Source organism: Electrophorus electricus, chromosome 6 (assembly GCF_041902795.1).
Source record: "Electrophorus electricus isolate QZ-2024a chromosome 6, ASM4190279v1, whole genome shotgun sequence".
NCBI classification, from domain to species: Eukaryota; Metazoa; Chordata; class Actinopteri; order Gymnotiformes; family Gymnotidae; genus Electrophorus; species Electrophorus electricus.
In genome coordinates, this window is record NC_137502.1 from 12,440,001 (window position 1) to 12,458,341 (window position 18,341).

At 36.4% G+C, this 18,341-nt stretch overlaps 1 protein-coding gene across 3 annotated transcripts in view; it reads right to left on the minus strand.

Annotated features, from left to right (window-relative positions):
* Positions 1-17,336, minus strand: part of pik3c2g (phosphatidylinositol-4-phosphate 3-kinase catalytic subunit type 2 gamma) — a 19,650-nt gene extending 2,314 nt beyond the window's left edge. The window contains exons 1-31 of one of the 3 annotated variants that reach the window (XM_081716661.1): positions 17,135-17,336; positions 16,392-16,534; positions 15,577-15,656; positions 14,718-14,875; positions 14,456-14,570; positions 13,971-14,082; positions 12,483-12,550; positions 12,277-12,340; positions 11,498-11,623; positions 11,375-11,405; positions 10,927-11,110; positions 10,468-10,590; positions 10,147-10,275; positions 9,752-9,866; positions 6,813-6,946; positions 6,534-6,722; positions 6,332-6,425; positions 5,751-5,845; positions 5,269-5,449; positions 4,905-5,012; positions 4,679-4,771; positions 4,423-4,552; positions 4,184-4,320; positions 3,869-4,038; positions 3,618-3,774; positions 3,108-3,217; positions 2,754-2,931; positions 1,576-1,694; positions 1,380-1,476; positions 835-889; positions 502-593 (exon numbers count right to left, since the gene is read on the minus strand). In XM_081716661.1, coding sequence (XP_081572787.1) covers positions 502-593; positions 835-889; positions 1,380-1,476; positions 1,576-1,694; positions 2,754-2,931; positions 3,108-3,217; positions 3,618-3,774; positions 3,869-4,038; positions 4,184-4,320; positions 4,423-4,552; positions 4,679-4,771; positions 4,905-5,012; positions 5,269-5,449; positions 5,751-5,845; positions 6,332-6,425; positions 6,534-6,722; positions 6,813-6,946; positions 9,752-9,866; positions 10,147-10,275; positions 10,468-10,590; positions 10,927-11,110; positions 11,375-11,405; positions 11,498-11,623; positions 12,277-12,340; positions 12,483-12,550; positions 13,971-14,082; positions 14,456-14,570; positions 14,718-14,875; positions 15,577-15,656; positions 16,392-16,436 — 3,489 coding nt within the window. In that variant the 5' untranslated portion in view covers positions 16,437-16,534; positions 17,135-17,336. Of the gene's footprint in view, positions 1-501; positions 594-834; positions 890-1,379; positions 1,477-1,575; positions 1,695-2,753; positions 2,932-3,107; positions 3,218-3,617; positions 3,775-3,868; positions 4,039-4,183; positions 4,321-4,422; positions 4,553-4,678; positions 4,772-4,904; positions 5,013-5,268; positions 5,450-5,750; positions 5,846-6,331; positions 6,426-6,533; positions 6,723-6,812; positions 6,947-9,751; positions 9,867-10,146; positions 10,276-10,467; positions 10,591-10,926; positions 11,111-11,374; positions 11,406-11,497; positions 11,624-12,276; positions 12,341-12,482; positions 12,551-13,970; positions 14,083-14,455; positions 14,571-14,717; positions 14,876-15,576; positions 15,657-16,391; positions 16,535-17,134 lie in introns of those variants that run through there. The other 2 variants (XM_081716662.1, XM_081716663.1) reach the window with 2 other exon arrangements.
* Positions 17,337-18,341: the final 1,005 nt, after the last annotated feature.

Genomic DNA, 18,341 nt, shown 5'->3' on the forward strand with positions numbered 1-18,341 from the left:
AACTATCACCACATGAACTGTTTTGGTTTTATTTAAAAAAAAAAAAAAACAAACAAAAAAAAAAACAATTGTACAGACAGCAAACAAGCAACCCAAACATTTGACAATTTTACTGAATTGTAGGCTATAAAGCAAGATCAGGCTAGTTTATTAAAGACAAATTACATTTCTAGTTGTGTTTGTAAATTCTGTTACTAGATCCAAGCTATTCATTCATAAATCCTGAAGGAGGTGTAGTTTGGAAATTGAGTACTTCACCAATTTCATGCCTAAATTGTCAATTTTTGTGACCAGATGAGTTTCCTCTTGCTCATGTTCCATGAGTTTATTTTGTTACTTTGCTGTGTACCAGAGACCTGCAGGTACAGGTTAACACCTATACCCTTCCACCACCCAATGTTAGTAAACATTGGTGCCCTTCATTAAGCTCATTAGTGACACTCAATAAAGGATACAGCACCGACCAGTAAATATTTCTGTCAAATAAAAATAAATACTCACAATGTTCTTTAGATGCTTGATCATCACTGACAATTTCAAGTCTTTATAAGATAAATATAGCTGAATCTGGGGATTGGGTTGCAGATCAGATTCTGAAAAGTAAACAACAAAACACTAAATTAGTTGTAGTGATTGAGAATTAATTACATAGGATTATCATATTATTTTGAAGACAGAATATCAAGAAAATAAAATTTACATTGTCTATAAGCAGGTGATGTGTATTCTCACTACAGGTAATACATTATATTAAACCACAAGAGTGATAAAATCTGGAAATAGATTTTTAAGAAATTTATTTTTAAGGTGTTATTAAAACATAATCGAACATACCATTTTTTATTGGAGTAATTGGCCCATCCAGAAAAAGTCCACAGACGTATTCATTCTGAAAATATGCATTATATGCAGCATGTATCAAGTTTCAAAGTGTTCTGTTTTATGGCACTTTTTTTCAAAAGATTGTAACAAAGCAGCTTTGCCAAATCTGAGCTCAGACTCCCAATGAGCTGTACATCCCCCCCCCCCACCCTTTTCAGTACTTTTTCATTTACACGTGAATGAATGCATTTGCATTAACTCCTTTCTATGTGCCTTTATGTGGGTGTGATCCCAGGCCTCCAACCCCCACGGAAAGCAAAAGCACTTTAGCATTCATATTTTACTTTCACCAATGTGACACTACATTAATGTAGTAGTATATTTCCAAGATTTAATAAGTTTTTGGTGTCTTTACTAATAAAAGGGTGGTTATTATCAGACACACACACACACACACACACACACACACACACACACACACACACACACACACACACACACACAAACTGTTGAAAATGACTATGCTCATAAAATAGTCATAACTAAATAAAACCTACTCCTTTACAGGGCCCTTCAAACAATTCTTTCAGATATGTATTCAAGAGTGACATCTTTTGGCTTGGGGTGAAAGAGACTGTAAACCAGCTAGGGAACCTGAAAACAAAACATTAAAGATAAAAGATAAGCAGGAAATCATTTAGACCTGAACATTTAATAGTTTACAAAGAAACATGTTTTTAAATATAAAATTACTTGGGCAGTGTTGACTCAATGAAGTGTCTCTGAAGCTGCTTGTGGATCATTTCAAATTGTCCATAACGTTTCTCACTGATAAGGTACCCATCCTCGATGGTCACCCTCAGTTCATAAATCTGAGATAAATAGGGGGGATGGAAATGTTTGAGATCTGGTTTATTTTTATCACATGTTCTACTAGATCAGTGAAGATTGACCATCTTCCTCTTTGAGCTGGCATGAAAAAAATGACCAGACCGCCAATGAAAAATGTTTGTGTAAACTATACTATGACAGTTTATTCAGCTACATTTCATTAAGATGAAAGGAGTTTATATGTTTCCAGACAGTTGAGTTTACACATATCTCTAACTTTGAAAAAGGTTAATTGTGTATTATTTTAACTGTACCAAATGAAATAAAATAAATTGTTGTTAAAGAGTCTCAACACCAAAGAAGAAATACTACAGAGATCCAGTATGAAAACATTATGAACCTCACTGACTTATTTGTATGTGTGTATAGAGAACAGGGAATATGTTCATCTTGTTGGACACATCAACCATGTAAAAGGCTTTGGGTGTTTTAATGTTATTTACATCATTTCTTAAGAATTGGAGCAGAAAAATGCTTTAGCTATCCATAAACACTGAACTGGAGCTGATCTGTCAAATTCAGTAATAGAAAATTGGCAATATTCTTTGGACATGAGTGTTTTTAGGGAGTATGGCACCCATTATAGAATGTATATGTCTTCAGTAAATTTGCAATAAACTGACTTAGCTCAAACCTCTCTACTTTTAATCCCAAATGTAATTTAATATTGTGTTTTGTGTCATTAACATGGCACTTTCCCAAACGTCTGAGAGGTTCAGAGTGCTTCCCAATATTTACACAGAGTCCTAATTTTTATTCCAAATTCTAGGAGATTTTCCTGGCCAAGCAAAGAATTATGGTAAATATATTTAATCTTTAGGCAGATTCTCTTAGCCTGTATTTTTTTGTAAATTGCTCAGCATTAGCATTGATATCATTAGCTTGCCATTTGACGGATTTCAATGCTGAGCAGTATTATATGCCTGCCACGTCTGGATTTTTAAAATTACTTTGCATTTGTTCAATGTAAAAGTGAAGTGGTAGCTACATGATGGACATGTCCATTTCTTTTTTGTGGTAGTAGAAAAAACAATGCTCACCACATGCCTGCCCTTTACTGTGTATTTTTGGATCATGGCCTCCTGAATGTTGGTGCTGGAGGAAGTTTTTTTGACTGCAGCGAGCAGTCCGGGTTGTTTCTCTGAGGAAAGTTGCACCATGTTGTGAATGAGGAAGTTGAGTTTGACAGGCAAGCTTTCCATGCTCTCCTTTATTTTTCTGGAATAAAAGTTCAAATTGATCAAACTGATGAACAGTCAGTTGAAACTGTGCCATATACAAAGGGGGAAAAACGATAAAATGAAACATTTACAGAATTAACTTCCAAATATTCAAGATAATGGAAACAAATTTAAATAGCAAAAACATGTTCCATTAGCACCTGAGGTCCTTACTTAGTGAAATATGAGGTAGCTTCCAGTTCAGTGTCTTGAGGTCTCAGGTTGTTGTGTACATATTGCAGGTCCTGGGTGTCCTTCATTTCTGGCATCCCAGCCCCAAGCATCTACATGTAACAGAGCCAAACTATTGTACGTGGGCTATACCAGAACCAAGCCATTGTATGGAGACATAGTATGCATGAGTCCCAAAATGTATCCTGCCTATTAAACCAGATGGCAGGAGCTGTTCTTCCACTTCAAATACCCTGGTATCTAAATAACATACACACTTGATATGTATATGTATAAGTAAATCCTCCAGTGTTTCTCCAGGAAGTTCAAATTTTCCTACCAATCAATTGAACTAGTAAGTGGTAAAATATCAAAATATCATTTTACTCCAAGTCTGTTCACTTCAACTTTATACTACTGCTAATTTTTGGTATGGTATAATATAATGACTTGTTGTACTTGTGTGTATGGTAAGTTGTATTGTGTGAATTTGATACTGTTGTTGTTTCTCACCATTTGCAGCAAACTAAGGACCAGTGCAGTGCGTCTTCGCAAGCTGTTGTATGCCTCACAGCACAACTCTACAAATCGATGAAACCGCTGTGGGTTCTCTCCCCCACCAGTGATGAAGTGCTGCATTTCTGACGTAAAGATGAATGGAGTTCGGTCCCTACCATTTGAGCAGGAAAAAAATGGACTATGAGGACTTTTTCAGGAGTCTCACTACCTTCTTCACATTGGGGTGAAAACTGATATTTGCTTGCCTCTTGATGTTGGCAAACTTTTGAGCGTTGCCCATGAACTTTCCAAAGTCAATGTGGAACATATGGCCGGTGTGTTTTAGCATGATGTTGTCATTGTGGCGGTCACAGATGCCCAGAATAAATGTGGCCACACACCACCCTGCACAGGAGTGCAGGAAATTCATTACAGCCTGAAATGGAGGCGTGGACAAGAGAACTAAAGTTTAATCGCAGCCATTCATCTTACTCATTCTAACACGCCTTATATTGCTATACTGAAAACAGCTCAGTCATAGGGATGAGAAGATTGGAGGGTTTTTTAAATTTTTTTAATACCGCCTCATAATCCTCCTTTGTGTTGTTTCTCATGTGAAACCATTTCTCTAGTGTGTCCTCTCTCAGAGCTCCACCCAGGCCCCACTCCTGCTGAATCTTTCCCAGAGTCACAGCTTCAGGAACAACCTCCACAAGTCCTGATGCATTCATAAAGTCAAGATGTCAAAGCCCAAAGGCAAAGCAATTAATGCAGTTTCCAAACTAATAGAGACACACACAGAACAAGAAAAGGGACGAACCCTGGTCTTTGCCAGTAGAGATGCACGTGTAGGTGACCATACACATGTCCAGTCCCTCCTCTTGCCACAGCCGGTCCATCACCCGCACAATCTGCAGCACCAGCATGTCCTGCTGCAGGTTATCACCTGTCTGTAGAAATCACAATTGAGATATTTATGGTTCATAATCAACAAACACACACAAAAAGCTTGTGCTGTCTGATATTTTTCTCCAGTGGTGTTTATACTGTTCAGGGTGAGGATTTAGAAATTGTACCTTGCAAATAACACTGATGCATTTGCCCATTGGATCAGCTGTGATGAAGGACACTCCCAAAGGTGCAGCATTTGAACTGAAGAACTTGCAGGCCTGAAAAAACAGGACTGTTCACTTCTACAGCAGATACTGAGTGCTACTATTCATTATTGAATTGCTCAATTTCAATCAAGTAAAATCCTTTGTGCACTATGTATTCTGTTGGGTAGAGTGCAATGTGCCTTACATCTATGTCCACACCCTTCACCAGAACAGCTGGGTTCAGTGGGAGACGACACTGTGTGCCATCTATAAAAAATTCCTTAATCTTCCATTTCTCTCTTTTCAGTATGTCCTGGAGACAAACAGAATAATATTCATGAGACATCTAGTTCAGTAGTCAAGTTTACAGACATCCCTTTCTGCAGATTTACATTTGCTTAAAAAAGGCTTATTCTTCCAATGTCTAGAACTGTGTTTACTTTCTGAATCAAGAAATATTTATAGAAGAAATGGGTTGAAACGTCTTAATTTTAAAACTTTTTGATTTTCTCAGAGACTTATAACACAATGTATTGTAATCTGTGATCCAGAAAGATGAAAAGCCTGACCTTTCTCTTAGCCTTGTCAGCTTTGTGGACTTTCTCTGCGACTTCCGTGAGAAGAGAGACCAGTCTGTGCTCCCTTTCCAACTCCTGCATTAGTGCCCGGCCACAACAGTGTTTCAAAGAAGCCAAAATCTTACTCAGCCAGCACTTGTAATGGGCATCTTCCTGGGCATCCACTAGGAGCCTGGGCACATGCATGCACACAAAATAGTATTGACAAATGTAGTATTCACAAAATGTTAGTTATGAATAATTACTTGAATTGCTTGATAATATCAAGGATGGAAATACAAAATGGAGATACAATAATCTCAAAGATAGAAATTAAAGTTAATTAAACGTTAATTAGAAATTAAAGGGACCAACTGTAACATTTATTATGAGTAATATTAAATCCATGGCCCAAACATGATATCTCCTTTTAGAATATTTTTCAACAGGTTTAAATTTCATCTGAAATGATGAGAACTGTCTGTGTTTCTCACCAGTATAGTTGATGGGCAATTCGGACGCTACACAGAGAGCGTTCTAACAAGAGCATGGTCAGAGGTCCATCTAATTCCCATTCCATCTTCAAAGCCTAGCTCAGAGCAAACCAGCCAAATATTACACATAAGTACCTTTACACGGCAAGTACCAGTCCTAATATGTCCTCATGTTCCATTGTAGATGTGTTGTACTATACTTATGAACATGTTCTACACAATTAAAATGTGTTATTCTTTGATGTTACAGTACTTCAGTCTCTGACCCACAGTAAGTGGAGAATTTTCAACATTTTCCCTAAACAATCATAGCAAAGGAAACAGGTTATTACTTGATATATAATCGCATATATCAAAATATTTTTCTTTAGAAAATAGCTCTACCTTGTACGACAGTTTGTGCCTTAAACAGAATCTTAAATACAATTAAATAGGCAAGTGTTCTAGGCTGCTTGTATGAATCGCTTCATGCAGGCCAATTTTTTTTTGGAATTGGACTTTTTAATACACAATATTCAATATGCAGTAACAAAATCACAATACTGAAACAATAGGACAATTGAGATGTGATGGCCTCTTACTTGAACAAGCTGGGGCAGGTAATCCTCAAGCTCACTATCTGTGACACGCTCAAAGTGTTGGACAGCCACACGGCGCAGCGTCTGGTCTTGAAAGCTGTCAAAAATAAACATCACTGTCTGCTAAGGGCACTCCACAACACACCAACAGTCCGTATTTGTAAACAAGCCCCACTTCACACTTGTCAAAAATTACTGAACTAACTCTGCACAAAGAAGGAATAGGGCATCAGCGGAGCCTTTTTGGTGCCAATGGTCCAAGATTGTGTAGATCTCTGTTAGATCTGTCGGTTGCCACTGTGGAGCGCAACCCAGTACCAGGTGCAGATAGGAGTTACTCTCATTACAGTAGTTCCTCTTGTTCCATAAAAAGGCTTTCTCATTTTCAGTCATGCTGTGAGGGAGTGAACACAGAGCATGAGATGTGTGATATTCATTATGTTCGTTTTTGTAATCATTGGTTTAGGTCTCTTGTAGGACTCACAGTGCTAAACATTGTTTTTGAGAGACTTCAACTATTCTCTTCTGCAGATCCTCACATGGGGTTGAAAAGAGAACAGATCCAGGAAGAGCAACTGGTCTCTCATATTGCCACTGCTTTGTCTCTGGAAATTCAAGCTTGGGAGCAAATAAATTTGCTGTGTTAATGTTCATTGTATAAAATATAACAATTAAAATTCAATGGTAGGAATCTATATCAAATACTCTGTCTAACAAAAAGGCAGGGTTATGAAGACACATTTATTAACGCCTGTAAAGTAGATGATGATTGGCGAAGGCTGGAGAATCTGCGCCATGCATATAACCTTTCATCAAAAGCATCTCTCTCCAGTTCCAAAAACTCTTCAACAAGCTCAATGGTGAAGCAGGGAAGCCCGTCTTGTACCTTGTTCCTCTTCTACAGGGAACAGTGGTTATATTTAGAATCCTACATTGCCTTTCAGTCAATTCACTCAGTGCAACGCATGTAGTATTAGACATATATTTATGCCCTGCCCAATGGACAGTGAACTGAGAGCCTGCACTTTAGTGCGCCTAAGAACCAGAGAAGAAACCAGAATGAACGACGATGTTCAGGTGATGAAAGCACACAAATGTTCATGGTAAAGCCCGGCTAGCAGCTGCACAAATGTCTCCAATAGAAACATCCATAAGCTCTCTTTCAGACAACTCCAGACCCTTGCTGCTCTAGGACAATTAATTAGCCCGTCACCCAGTGAGAGATGCTGCTTACATAATGGCCTGCCAGTGATGCCACTGTTGTCTGTTCTGATTAAAAAAAAAAAATGGAGCCCTTATAGAACAGAGGAAATGCTGAAGAGCCAGGAACACCAAACAATTGACCATATCTCCCTCACCATGGCATAAAGTCATTTACAGATAGCTTTTGCTGATCTTGCAAATTTGAACCTTAAACTGATCTAAAGGTTTGACCATAAAGCCAAGAAAGTTACCTAATGTGTGATTGACTAGAAGAGCGTAAGAACTGGGAAGAAATGCTTGTAAAGCTGGGTTATATGTGTGGGAATCACCAACCCTCATCAGAAGCATCAACTGGTTTACAGGTGTGAATAATGGTGTCTACAGCCAAACATGATAGGGTGCTCTCTCATATTACACATGTTGTACTGAATGGACCAACCAAAAGGGAATTATACGTTTGGTCAGAATCTTATGAAAGTCTGAAGATAAATAGTGATACAGAAGGAAAGTAGGTATGGAGGAGATGTCTAAGCTGGCTGTACCTATCTTATATTAGAGGAAATTAAAGAAACTCAATCTTTTTCATGTTCAACAATGAGATAAACAACAGCCGAAGAAAGTGCAGAAGAAACTTGCTAGAACAGTAATTACTGAGCCACCTTTGTCCAAGCTGACAGTCAAGATGAACAACAACAGAATAAATGACAATACAGCGCTGAAGGGCTACCAAGAAATGATATATTTTAAAAGGAAGGAAATACAGCCATAAAACAAGACAAAAAATCAAAATAAATTCAGTAATACATACTGGTTATGTGTTCTTAAATCTTAAAGGGGACACGTTATGAAAATTCAGTGTTTGTGAACATTTTGATATCTGGAGTACCCATCAACCCACAAACTGTGAAATAAAACAAACCAGTCCATTTCTTGTTGGCTACTTGCAGCTATGTGCGCTGACCACTTTGTGTCTGTTCCAACCTGAGCCAGTACAATGCAGGACTGGTAATTAAACTTTTACTAAAAGAGGGATCAATATCAACTGTCCATAGAAAAACTGTAGAAAGAGAATTGTATGCATGTAAAAAAATAGCTATGCTAGGATGTCTTTTGTTGGCCCCTAGCTAACACTGGTAATAGTTGAGGTAGCAACTGAGGTAATGGGTATAATGTTTTAGAAAGCTATAGGCGTTAGTTGCTACAGGACCCACAATAATGTTAACACTATTTGATAGTTAGGTGAATGTCAAAGATGAATAGTATCTTAGAAATATGTGAATAATGTGAAAGTACATTTGTGTTCCACTCAGGTAATTAGCTAGCTAGATAATCAGGGATTAGCAAAATGATGTGCTTTACATCCATCTGTAACTTGGCAAACAGGAATGCTTTCCATGTGTGTAGGTAAGTAAGTTGGGGGTGTGTAGCTGCTACAATGAGCAAAGAGCTGACTTCAGAGAAATCTCAGGGTCTGAATTTGGTTCAAATATATATGGCTGCACCACTATTGGCCCTTTTCCACCAATGAGAAACTGGAACCATTCCCACACAATTTTCAACCGATCGGCACGTTTCCACCAAAACAAATGGGTTCCGGAACCCGAAAGGTTAGTTCCGAGCTGGAACAAAATAGTAGGTTCTTTAGCACGAACCATGAAGACATGTTGAGGAATATCAACTTGTAGAGGAAAGCGTTAGCAGGCAGTGGAGCTGCATGGGGTAATTTACCAGGGCATTATGTTGTGCGCAATGTTGTGCTAATAGACCAGTAAATCAGATGACAGGGGTGCTGAATTCAGCTAACAGCAGTGCTGGAAGCTGATCCTACATCAACATCCATCTCCATCAGCCATTACTGACGATAGGTTGATTACACTAAACTTAGCGTAGCTGCAGTTATTATTATTTATTCATGACTATGTAAACCCTTTCTTCTTTGGTGGAAATGGGCTATGTTTCTCTCAGTGTTCACACTCAGCAATTGCGATGGTATCTCAAAGTCAATCTCATGTCAGCACATCCCAAGGAACAGGAACTCAAACTGCCTGTTACTGAGAAGGGCTGTTTTGAGAAGGGTTCTCTGGTGCTTGATCCTTGTGGTATTTTGACTAATGCATGTCAGACATTTTATTTAGACCCCTGGGAACTATGTTAACTTGTGTAAAGGGGTTTAAAATATGTCCCCTTTAATCTGTTACCTTATTCTTTTAAAAGCCTCACCTGTAAGATGACCCCTGTTGTCTGCCTGTGATTCTCAGACAATGCAGGGCATGGAGGATCAGTGAGCTCCACCAGCATGGACATACTAAGGATGACAGTACCCCTCACCAGAATCCTGCCAGTATTCACATCCGTAAACAGACCAATAAACATGGCATTACCTCAAGATTTGTTAGCCATAAATAAGCTCAAGAAAGTGAAACAAGATTTAGGGTGACATCTCTTTATGGTTTTGTCTTTAGTAGTTAAGTCACTTCAACAAACCCTCATAATATATCACCAAAAAAAAAAAAAAAAAAGTAAAAGGAATTTAAGAAATGGAATTTTATTTCTCTTGTGGAATTCTTTCCTATGAGACATACAGAAATTATGTGCACCAGGTGAGAAGGACTTACTTCTTACTAAAAAGAGGCAGGACTGCCCAGCACAAGAGTTCTGGGTTTTTTCCATTCTTTGAGCCTTGGAGGCGAAAAGCTAACATCGCCTCATATGGTAACTGTCTATATGGCACTGGAAACACCACCCTGAGGCATGGACATACATAGATGATTGTATGGAAGCATGCAAGTACACACAAACACAAAGGCCTTAAAATGCTATTAATAATACTGTGGATAACATTACTGGTGAACATTTTCGTTTCCGTCTTGCTTGATTGTAAAAAGAACTCAAATAGTCATTAAAACTATACTACAAATAGAATCAGGAATTCTTACTGTCTGTTGCAGTGGATTGTGTTGCCCAGAGCTAAAGCAGTACTGATGTTTTCAGAAACCACAGTTTCAGCTAGCTTCATTCTGCAGTATGTCACACTGCAGGATATACTGAAGAAGTCAAAGCTGGGGCATACACATTCACATTACTGTTAGTTAAATGTGGCCTCATTTGAATATAATCTCTAAAAGATATTGCATGTTATACTAAAGTTACATAACTCGTGTATAATATATATATATATATATATATATATATATATATATATATATATATATATATATATATATATATATATATATATATATATATATATACACACATATATACACACACACACACACACACACACACACACACACATGTCACCGATATGCAATTAAAATAGAAACCAACTGGACCAGAATTTCAGCATTCATTCTATCTATGTTCCAGTCCCATGACGACAAACAGTACAGTACCTGTTTAGCCAGCTGGGCTGCAATTTGTAGAGTGTGGCCAGGTTTAGTTGTAGTATGTTAGAATTGAGGTCTACATCAGTGGCAGTCAGGCACGGAGACATGTCCCTTACTCTTACGTCTGAGTTAAAGTTTTCAAAGAAGTTGTTTAGGAGCTTCTCCAAGGTTTGCTGGAGTATAACTACAGCTGGAATATGATTAAACACTCAATGTATTTAGAGGTTACAGACATGCCAACAGACTTTTACATTCAAACAATAACCATCACTGATTATGCCAAAATGATGTCCCTCTAAATAGTTTCCTCATGTCAGAAATGATACTTTAACAAAGGGTCTATGGAACAAAGCATTTAAATCATGATTATTAGTCATATTAAAAGGAACAATTTTTAAAAATCAATTATTCACATAGAAATGTAAAAAAACAAAAACAAACTAAAAGGGCATACCTGTCTCACACTCATGAATCTCTTCAGGACTCTGAATAAGAAAAAATTAGAAAACAGTTAAAGTTTCCCATTAAACACATGAAGGAGAAAAAAAACAAAACAAAACATATCACATCACAGTACCAGCATCACTGGACAGATTGTCCTGAGTCGTCCTATGGCTTGCTCCAGCTGTGATGTTGAGATGCCACACAGGAGATTGCAAATGGAACGTACCTCCTTAATAATGTTATTTACATTACTTGCACACTAATGAAAAAAAGGAAACATGTCAGTTGCAGACGATGTTTGGTTATAGTCTTGAATTGTTTCTACGTAACTGTTTTTTGAAAATGAAAGCAGGACAATCTCACTGAACTCACAGAAGACCTGCCAAAAATTTAGGATGCTTTAAATTTAAATCCTGTGTCCTGTCTTTTACTCATCATAAATCACCCGATAGATGTTCCCATATAACTTGCTGTCCAGGTACACTTGACTGAGACAACATAGTATACTATATTCTAGCAAAATGCAATTAGACAGATGCCCAGCATAAACTAAGGGTAGTACAGCAGTTTTTAAGTGGCAATGGTAATACAAGCAGATTTTCCATTTTGCACAGATTATCTAAAAAAAACCAACTTGCCCTCAACTTTCTATTGTCACATAAGTCATATTAAGTACAGTATACAAAACCATATAATAACATTTAATCTATTACACAAACTGGCTAATAAAATGCCATGGTTGACAATTTTATTTAAGAATTAGTAGATATTATGTTATCATTTGATATACATAGCTTCCTGTTTCTCACATTAAAAAAATACAAGGTTCCCACAATTTTCCAGTGCGAATCCATCATCTCAAACCTTCACATCATCCTCTAATAATACAATAGCAATCACTATGGCACAAACCTTGCTCGTGAGCAGTTTGTTGACCTCCTTACTGTAGCTATTCAGGCTCTCCTGTAGATTTAACCTGGAAGAATCAATCATACTCTGTGACTTTTTTTTTAACTGAAAGGTTAGGTTTATTGAAACTAAAATTGTTAATGTAGCTGATTGCAAATAGAGCACTTCAAATATATGAATACTATTTACTATTAAGGAGATTAACATACTTGGATGCAGAGAACACACAGTTGGGGTCAATGAGCTGATTCAAATGAAAAGAGCAGTGATCTTCAGCCTATAGTGACAAAAACTTTCAGAATCAGTAAGCATAGTTTATAGTTGGCTTTAAGGTACAATATCTTTGCATGTAACATTAAATGAATACCTGTGATTAGTTCATTAATTTAAATCTGCTATCATATATCAGTATCTATACCACATTTTAACAATGCCCTTGTCTTACAAGACAAGTTTATTAGTATAGCATCTGTTTACACATGCAATTCGGAGTGCTTTAAACAGAACAAACACATGAAAGCATTATGATCAAAAAGTATAACGATGAAAAAGTATAGCTATGAGTAAAAGGAAGGATAAAGATATATAAACTGTAAGAATTTGAAACAGACAAGTTTAGTTCAGTGCTTAGCATGAAAATACTCAAAGGTACATGAAAATAGAAATGCTTTTAATCTGTGCTTAAGGATGGTTAAATTTGGGACACCTCTGAGATATTCTGTTTTTTTTCATGTGGTGTGACTTAGGGTGTGTTCAGGCCCAGTAGCTCTGGTTTGATTAAAACGAACCCAGGTGCAATTGCTTTGTTAGTGCTGTTCATTAGATTAAGTGTGAACACTTCTTTTTGAAATCTGGAGCACACCAAATAAGCACTTCTAAATTAATTCTGGTGCAGTTTGTTTGAAGTATGATCACAATACAACCCACAGGTTGTACAATCTAACAGTACATGATGTCAGAAGATGTGACGCTAAACATAGTGGGACAGAACAGAGTGCATTGCAAACAAATTGTACCGAACTGTGATGGCAACATTTTAATGTGTTCCCAAAATTCTTTTGGGAAGGCTGGAAAGGAGAATGCTTTAGTAGACTGCCCTACTGGAAACATGGACAAAAGCATGGAAAAGTTTATCTATGTCTTGACTGGACAATAAACTTCTAGGACTGGCTATATTTTAAGATGGCTGATTTTGCTTTGCTTTGATATGGCTATTAAAACCAAACACGTTCTAACATGATTTTAACAACCTTGAAAATGTCCTCTTTTTGCCATATAAAATAACCTATATGTTTTGATTATATTTAGTTTAAGAAAATTTTGTTGAAACAAACAACTTGATTTGCTCTATGCATTGACCCAATAAGACTCTGGGAGCACAAGCACTGGTCGAGAAAGCTATGCAAATCTGTGTTGTCCACACATCATAAACTGTTTTATCTGGCAGGATTTGGCTCTAATGTGAGTGTATAATCACTATGCACACCAGTACACCTTTTCTTGACTGTACATAATATGACTAGCAAACAGAACAAAGTCTCAATAACACAGTGATAAATTTACAACAATGCCTATGCTAATGAATAAGCAGTATCTTTGTGGAACCTGTGAGACTTTGGAAATGATGTCAATCAGTAAATGTTCTACCAAGGCAAATTATAAGAAACACTTTAAGAAACGTGCCACGTCAGACTTACATCTCGTGCCAGAAGATTCTCCATACTGTTCCTCTGAATAACTCTCACAGGCACCTCCAGACCAAACTTCTGGTAGAAACGGATACTCTCATAAAACCCTAAGATCTCTTCACTGGATGAACACAAATAATGGACAGAAACCATGTTTCAATTCTGTTGAGAAGTGCCCTCCTCAGGATTACGGTCATTGTGTACGTATGGCAATGCTAATCAAAAATGCTATAACAGAGTGAAGGATAGGAGAACAAGATAACATAATAATGCAAATAAATAAAAAAATGTTAATAATCAACTAATTACAAATAAAACCACACTAACTAATGGAATCATGCTATACTACTTTTCAGTCACTGTTAGCCACACATGCTTGTCAAAGTAGCATACTTTGAACACATGACAAAGTGAAGCGTTCCTCTATAAAGTTCCATTAGGAAATTAAACAGTAACTGAAGGTTGTTGAAAAGAGAGCTGAGATTTCTTCTTACTTTCTGAGGTATTCCTCAGAGTCACAAAGTTTCACTAGATACTGTCCACATATAGAAGATGACATGTCTAGTAGATTAAAGACCTCCTCCACCAGGCTCTGAACTGTTCTGTTCACTGCAAGGAAGAAATGCATGGGTGAAATTTTCAACAAAGTGGCATGCTTTCAATAAATGGGCCAAAACCTGTAGTTTTGCAACTGATTTTGCAACTCATTTTCAATTAGTATGAGTAGCTATATAATATATAAAACTTCCATCTTACACATAGTTTTGTGTGGAAGTGGTTGTGGAAGCCAAGGCACTGATATGTTAAAGGTTAACTCAGATTTCTCCATGACAGAGACATGCAGGGGAAAGACCCGACCCCACACTATCCCAGCATTCCAATCCCAAATGCAGTGAGGGTATCTGTACAAAAGTCTTTCACAAAGAGAGGACAAAAAGTAAAATAAAAAATATTTACAGAAATTTTTTAAACTGAAAAAATTCAGAGAGGTTTTCTGGACCTGGAAATTGACAGAAATGTGCTTTACACCTGAAAAAATTAATACTGTAATGTAATTTGAAAAAGATAATTTTGTACAGCCTTATGTCCAAATTTGGATTAGTCTTGCTAGCATATGGCTAGTTAAAAAAAAAAAAAAGTTTAAATTAAGGGTCAGGTTTAGATTGGTGGTCTTACACCTATAGTTTACATTGTACTGTCAGTCAGGAATTTCTGTGGAGACTCCGGTTTTAGCACTGGCTCTAAAAACAGCCAGAATTAAGCTAGTGAATGTCTGATAAAAAGTTGTGAGGATTTCTGAAAGTGAAAACATTTTCTCATTTTAACATTCTGTACCAAATGGGAGAAGAACACAGTGAAGTCTCCCAAATGGAATACATTAACTACCAAACATGTATGGATCATTTAGAGATTTAGAAAACTGATGAGTGATCAAATTTAAATTCCATAGTATTTGTTATCATCTTGCATAACGGTTATGTGCTTAGGAAAAATACTGCTAAAAATATATATTTTTTTATCATAATCAATCTCATTATAAAACTATATGAGTTCTTTTAAAATACATTATAATACTATAAAAATGTTACTGTAATAGAGGTGTAGAATATTGTACTTTTCAGTTGAAATGCAGAGGGATTCATTCCTTGCATCGCTTCCTTTTGGAGTATCAATTAAGGTGATGCAGCAAGAATCCTGAAAGAAAAATCCATGAAACATCCATATGTAGATCCTGTTCATTTGATGTCAACTGCATTTAATTCTGTTGTTTTATTTGAAACAAATAGTGATTATTTTATTTTCAGTTATAATGTCTCTAAACCCTGCAAACAAATAAATCAAAGTATATATTAAAAGCTACAAACCTGTTTGTCTGTTTATTTTTATGTACCACATATTTTAAAATGTGGAAATATGAATAAGATCTGCATTTTCATTATTTTAGGCAGATACTAAAAGCTGGTTAGCAACATAGTAGCTGTTTGTCAGCAGGAGCTATTACAACCATAAGTTACAGCAACCACTGTCGAGTGTTCTGGAAAGTATTACTTGTATTACAAGTATTACAGACATATTCTTACAAAAAAAAAAAAAAAAAAAAAAAAAAAGTCTTAGACCTTAGTGCTGAAATTAAGCTACAGGCCTAGTTAGCTCAGAAAGCTCCTGAAATACCTTGATGCTGAGACTCTAAGAGAAAAGTTGTGTTAATATTATAAAAACAGCTAACAAAGGACAGGAACAAATCAATGGTTAGTTCACATCATACATATTAACAACATTTATAGTTAGGGTTATAAATCTAAATATTAAACAAGTATTACAACAATTTTTTGTTTCTTAGCTTTTGCATTGACCAGCTAAGGATGAAACTAACAGACAACACACTACATGTACTGTGCATCAGTTCTGAAGTGTGATACCTCTACTCACATAGATTGTGGCTGTGTTATAATGGTATGGCAGGATCTGGGTCATTGAGAAGTTGCAGGAGAAGTCGGTAGTACCCGCGTCGATGAATCCTGGTAGCAATCCCCTTGCCAAATCAGATTTGGGACCTTCTCTGCCTACTACAGCTGGTCCACAAGCAATTCCATCATTAATTTTTGCATATGCAGTTCCTTCAATATTCATTAAAACAGCAGCAGGGTTAAAATGGAAAATATTGACAGGGATCTGTATAAATCCTCAGAAAAACAGGAAATTGGAAATCACCCAGGGAAAGCTCTTTAAATACATACATGGAGCAGTCATCTTTGTATACCTGACAGTCTTGTGGAAAGAGATCCACTGATATTTACTACTGTAATCTTTGCAGAAGCTGGTATTGGCTAATATTAAAGATAGTCTACATGGTCTCTGGGCTTCTGTGCGGTTCCAGTTTTTAAATTTACAAATGGGAACACCATCAGAATATATTGACTCACTGGTTATACTATTATACGTTAAATTGTTTGTCAGCACGAAGGCCACTAAACTGGAAAGAAACAGTTTCCGATAGCATAACTAGCCGGTTGTTTACTGCTTGCTCCGACACCTGTCCAAAGGAGTAAAGTTATTGCGGAATTATTGTTCGCTATTATGTAACAACGAGAAGAACATGAAAGCAAAAATGATAATAATAAAATAAAATAAAAAAAAATCGAGGGGTAAAAGTTAGAGTAGGCTACACTTACCATTAGCTTTTACCAATATACCTGTCCTCAAGGGGATTGTCTAAAGTGTAGATAAAGAATTTGAAAATAATCGCCTTTTCTGTAGATGATATCCGGTAAAAAATGCAAAAATAAGAGTGCGTTCGCTTAATTTTAGCTATAAAATAAAACAATTATGAAAACAGAAAATCTCCATATGCGTGGCGGTGTCAACCTGACTCCAGTTTTGTTCTTTCCTTCTTTTAAATTATCCATCCAGGAAGTGATGGTAGGGAATTTGAATGCCTTGTTAACTGAGCGCATTCTACGTACTGAGAACCCTACACGCAAAGTTGTTAATCTAATTTACCAAAGCCTTAAAAAAAAAAAAAAAAAAAAAAAAGTACCGCTACCAACAGCATAGAAAAATATACAGATTCACATAAAGGTCAGATAAAAGTCATTGTAGCAACAAAAAGTAGCAAACAATATTTCTGTATGTGGTTATTATTTATTTATTTTTTTGATAACGTGCATCTCATATGCATCACAAAGAGTCAAACTGCTTTGTAGCCAAATAACCTGTTCACTGCTTCATAGAGCAGAAGTACATGATCATGTTCATTGCTCCATAGAGTGAATCCCCCACATGAGAGTTATGTTTCGAATAGATTTAGTACATAATCTCTGAAACATCCCAGCCACTAGGTGTCAGTATAATAGCCGTTTCATAATGTGGAGAAGAATAACTGGAAAAAATGATTTATTGCTCCTTTAAACTCAAAGTGGGAGACACTAGTAGGTAATTTACCCATGTTTAATGCATGTTACTTGTGTAATAAAATTATGTGCTTTTTAAAAAATTTCCTCTATGGTTAAAAATGTTATAATGAGGGTTGAGTAATCTACATATAAATATATTTTAAGTAAAATCAACCTTATATAAATCTTTCATTGACCTGTATTTAAATATTCTTTCTACTCTAACTGCATATACCATTCAATATTTAGGAAAATCAGTGCTTAACTGAAAAGGCAATTTCATTAAATTTAAAAAGAAATTGTATATTATTAATATTTAAAACATATACTTCACAGTGGCTTAAACTGCGATATACACCAGTGTATTACTGTGTGTGTGTGTGTGTGTGTGTGTGTGTGTGTGTGTGTGTGTGTGTGTATGCAGGCCTGTTATATGTGGAACAAGTAGGTGGGGTGGATGTCAATCATTTACAGGGCAATCAGTAGT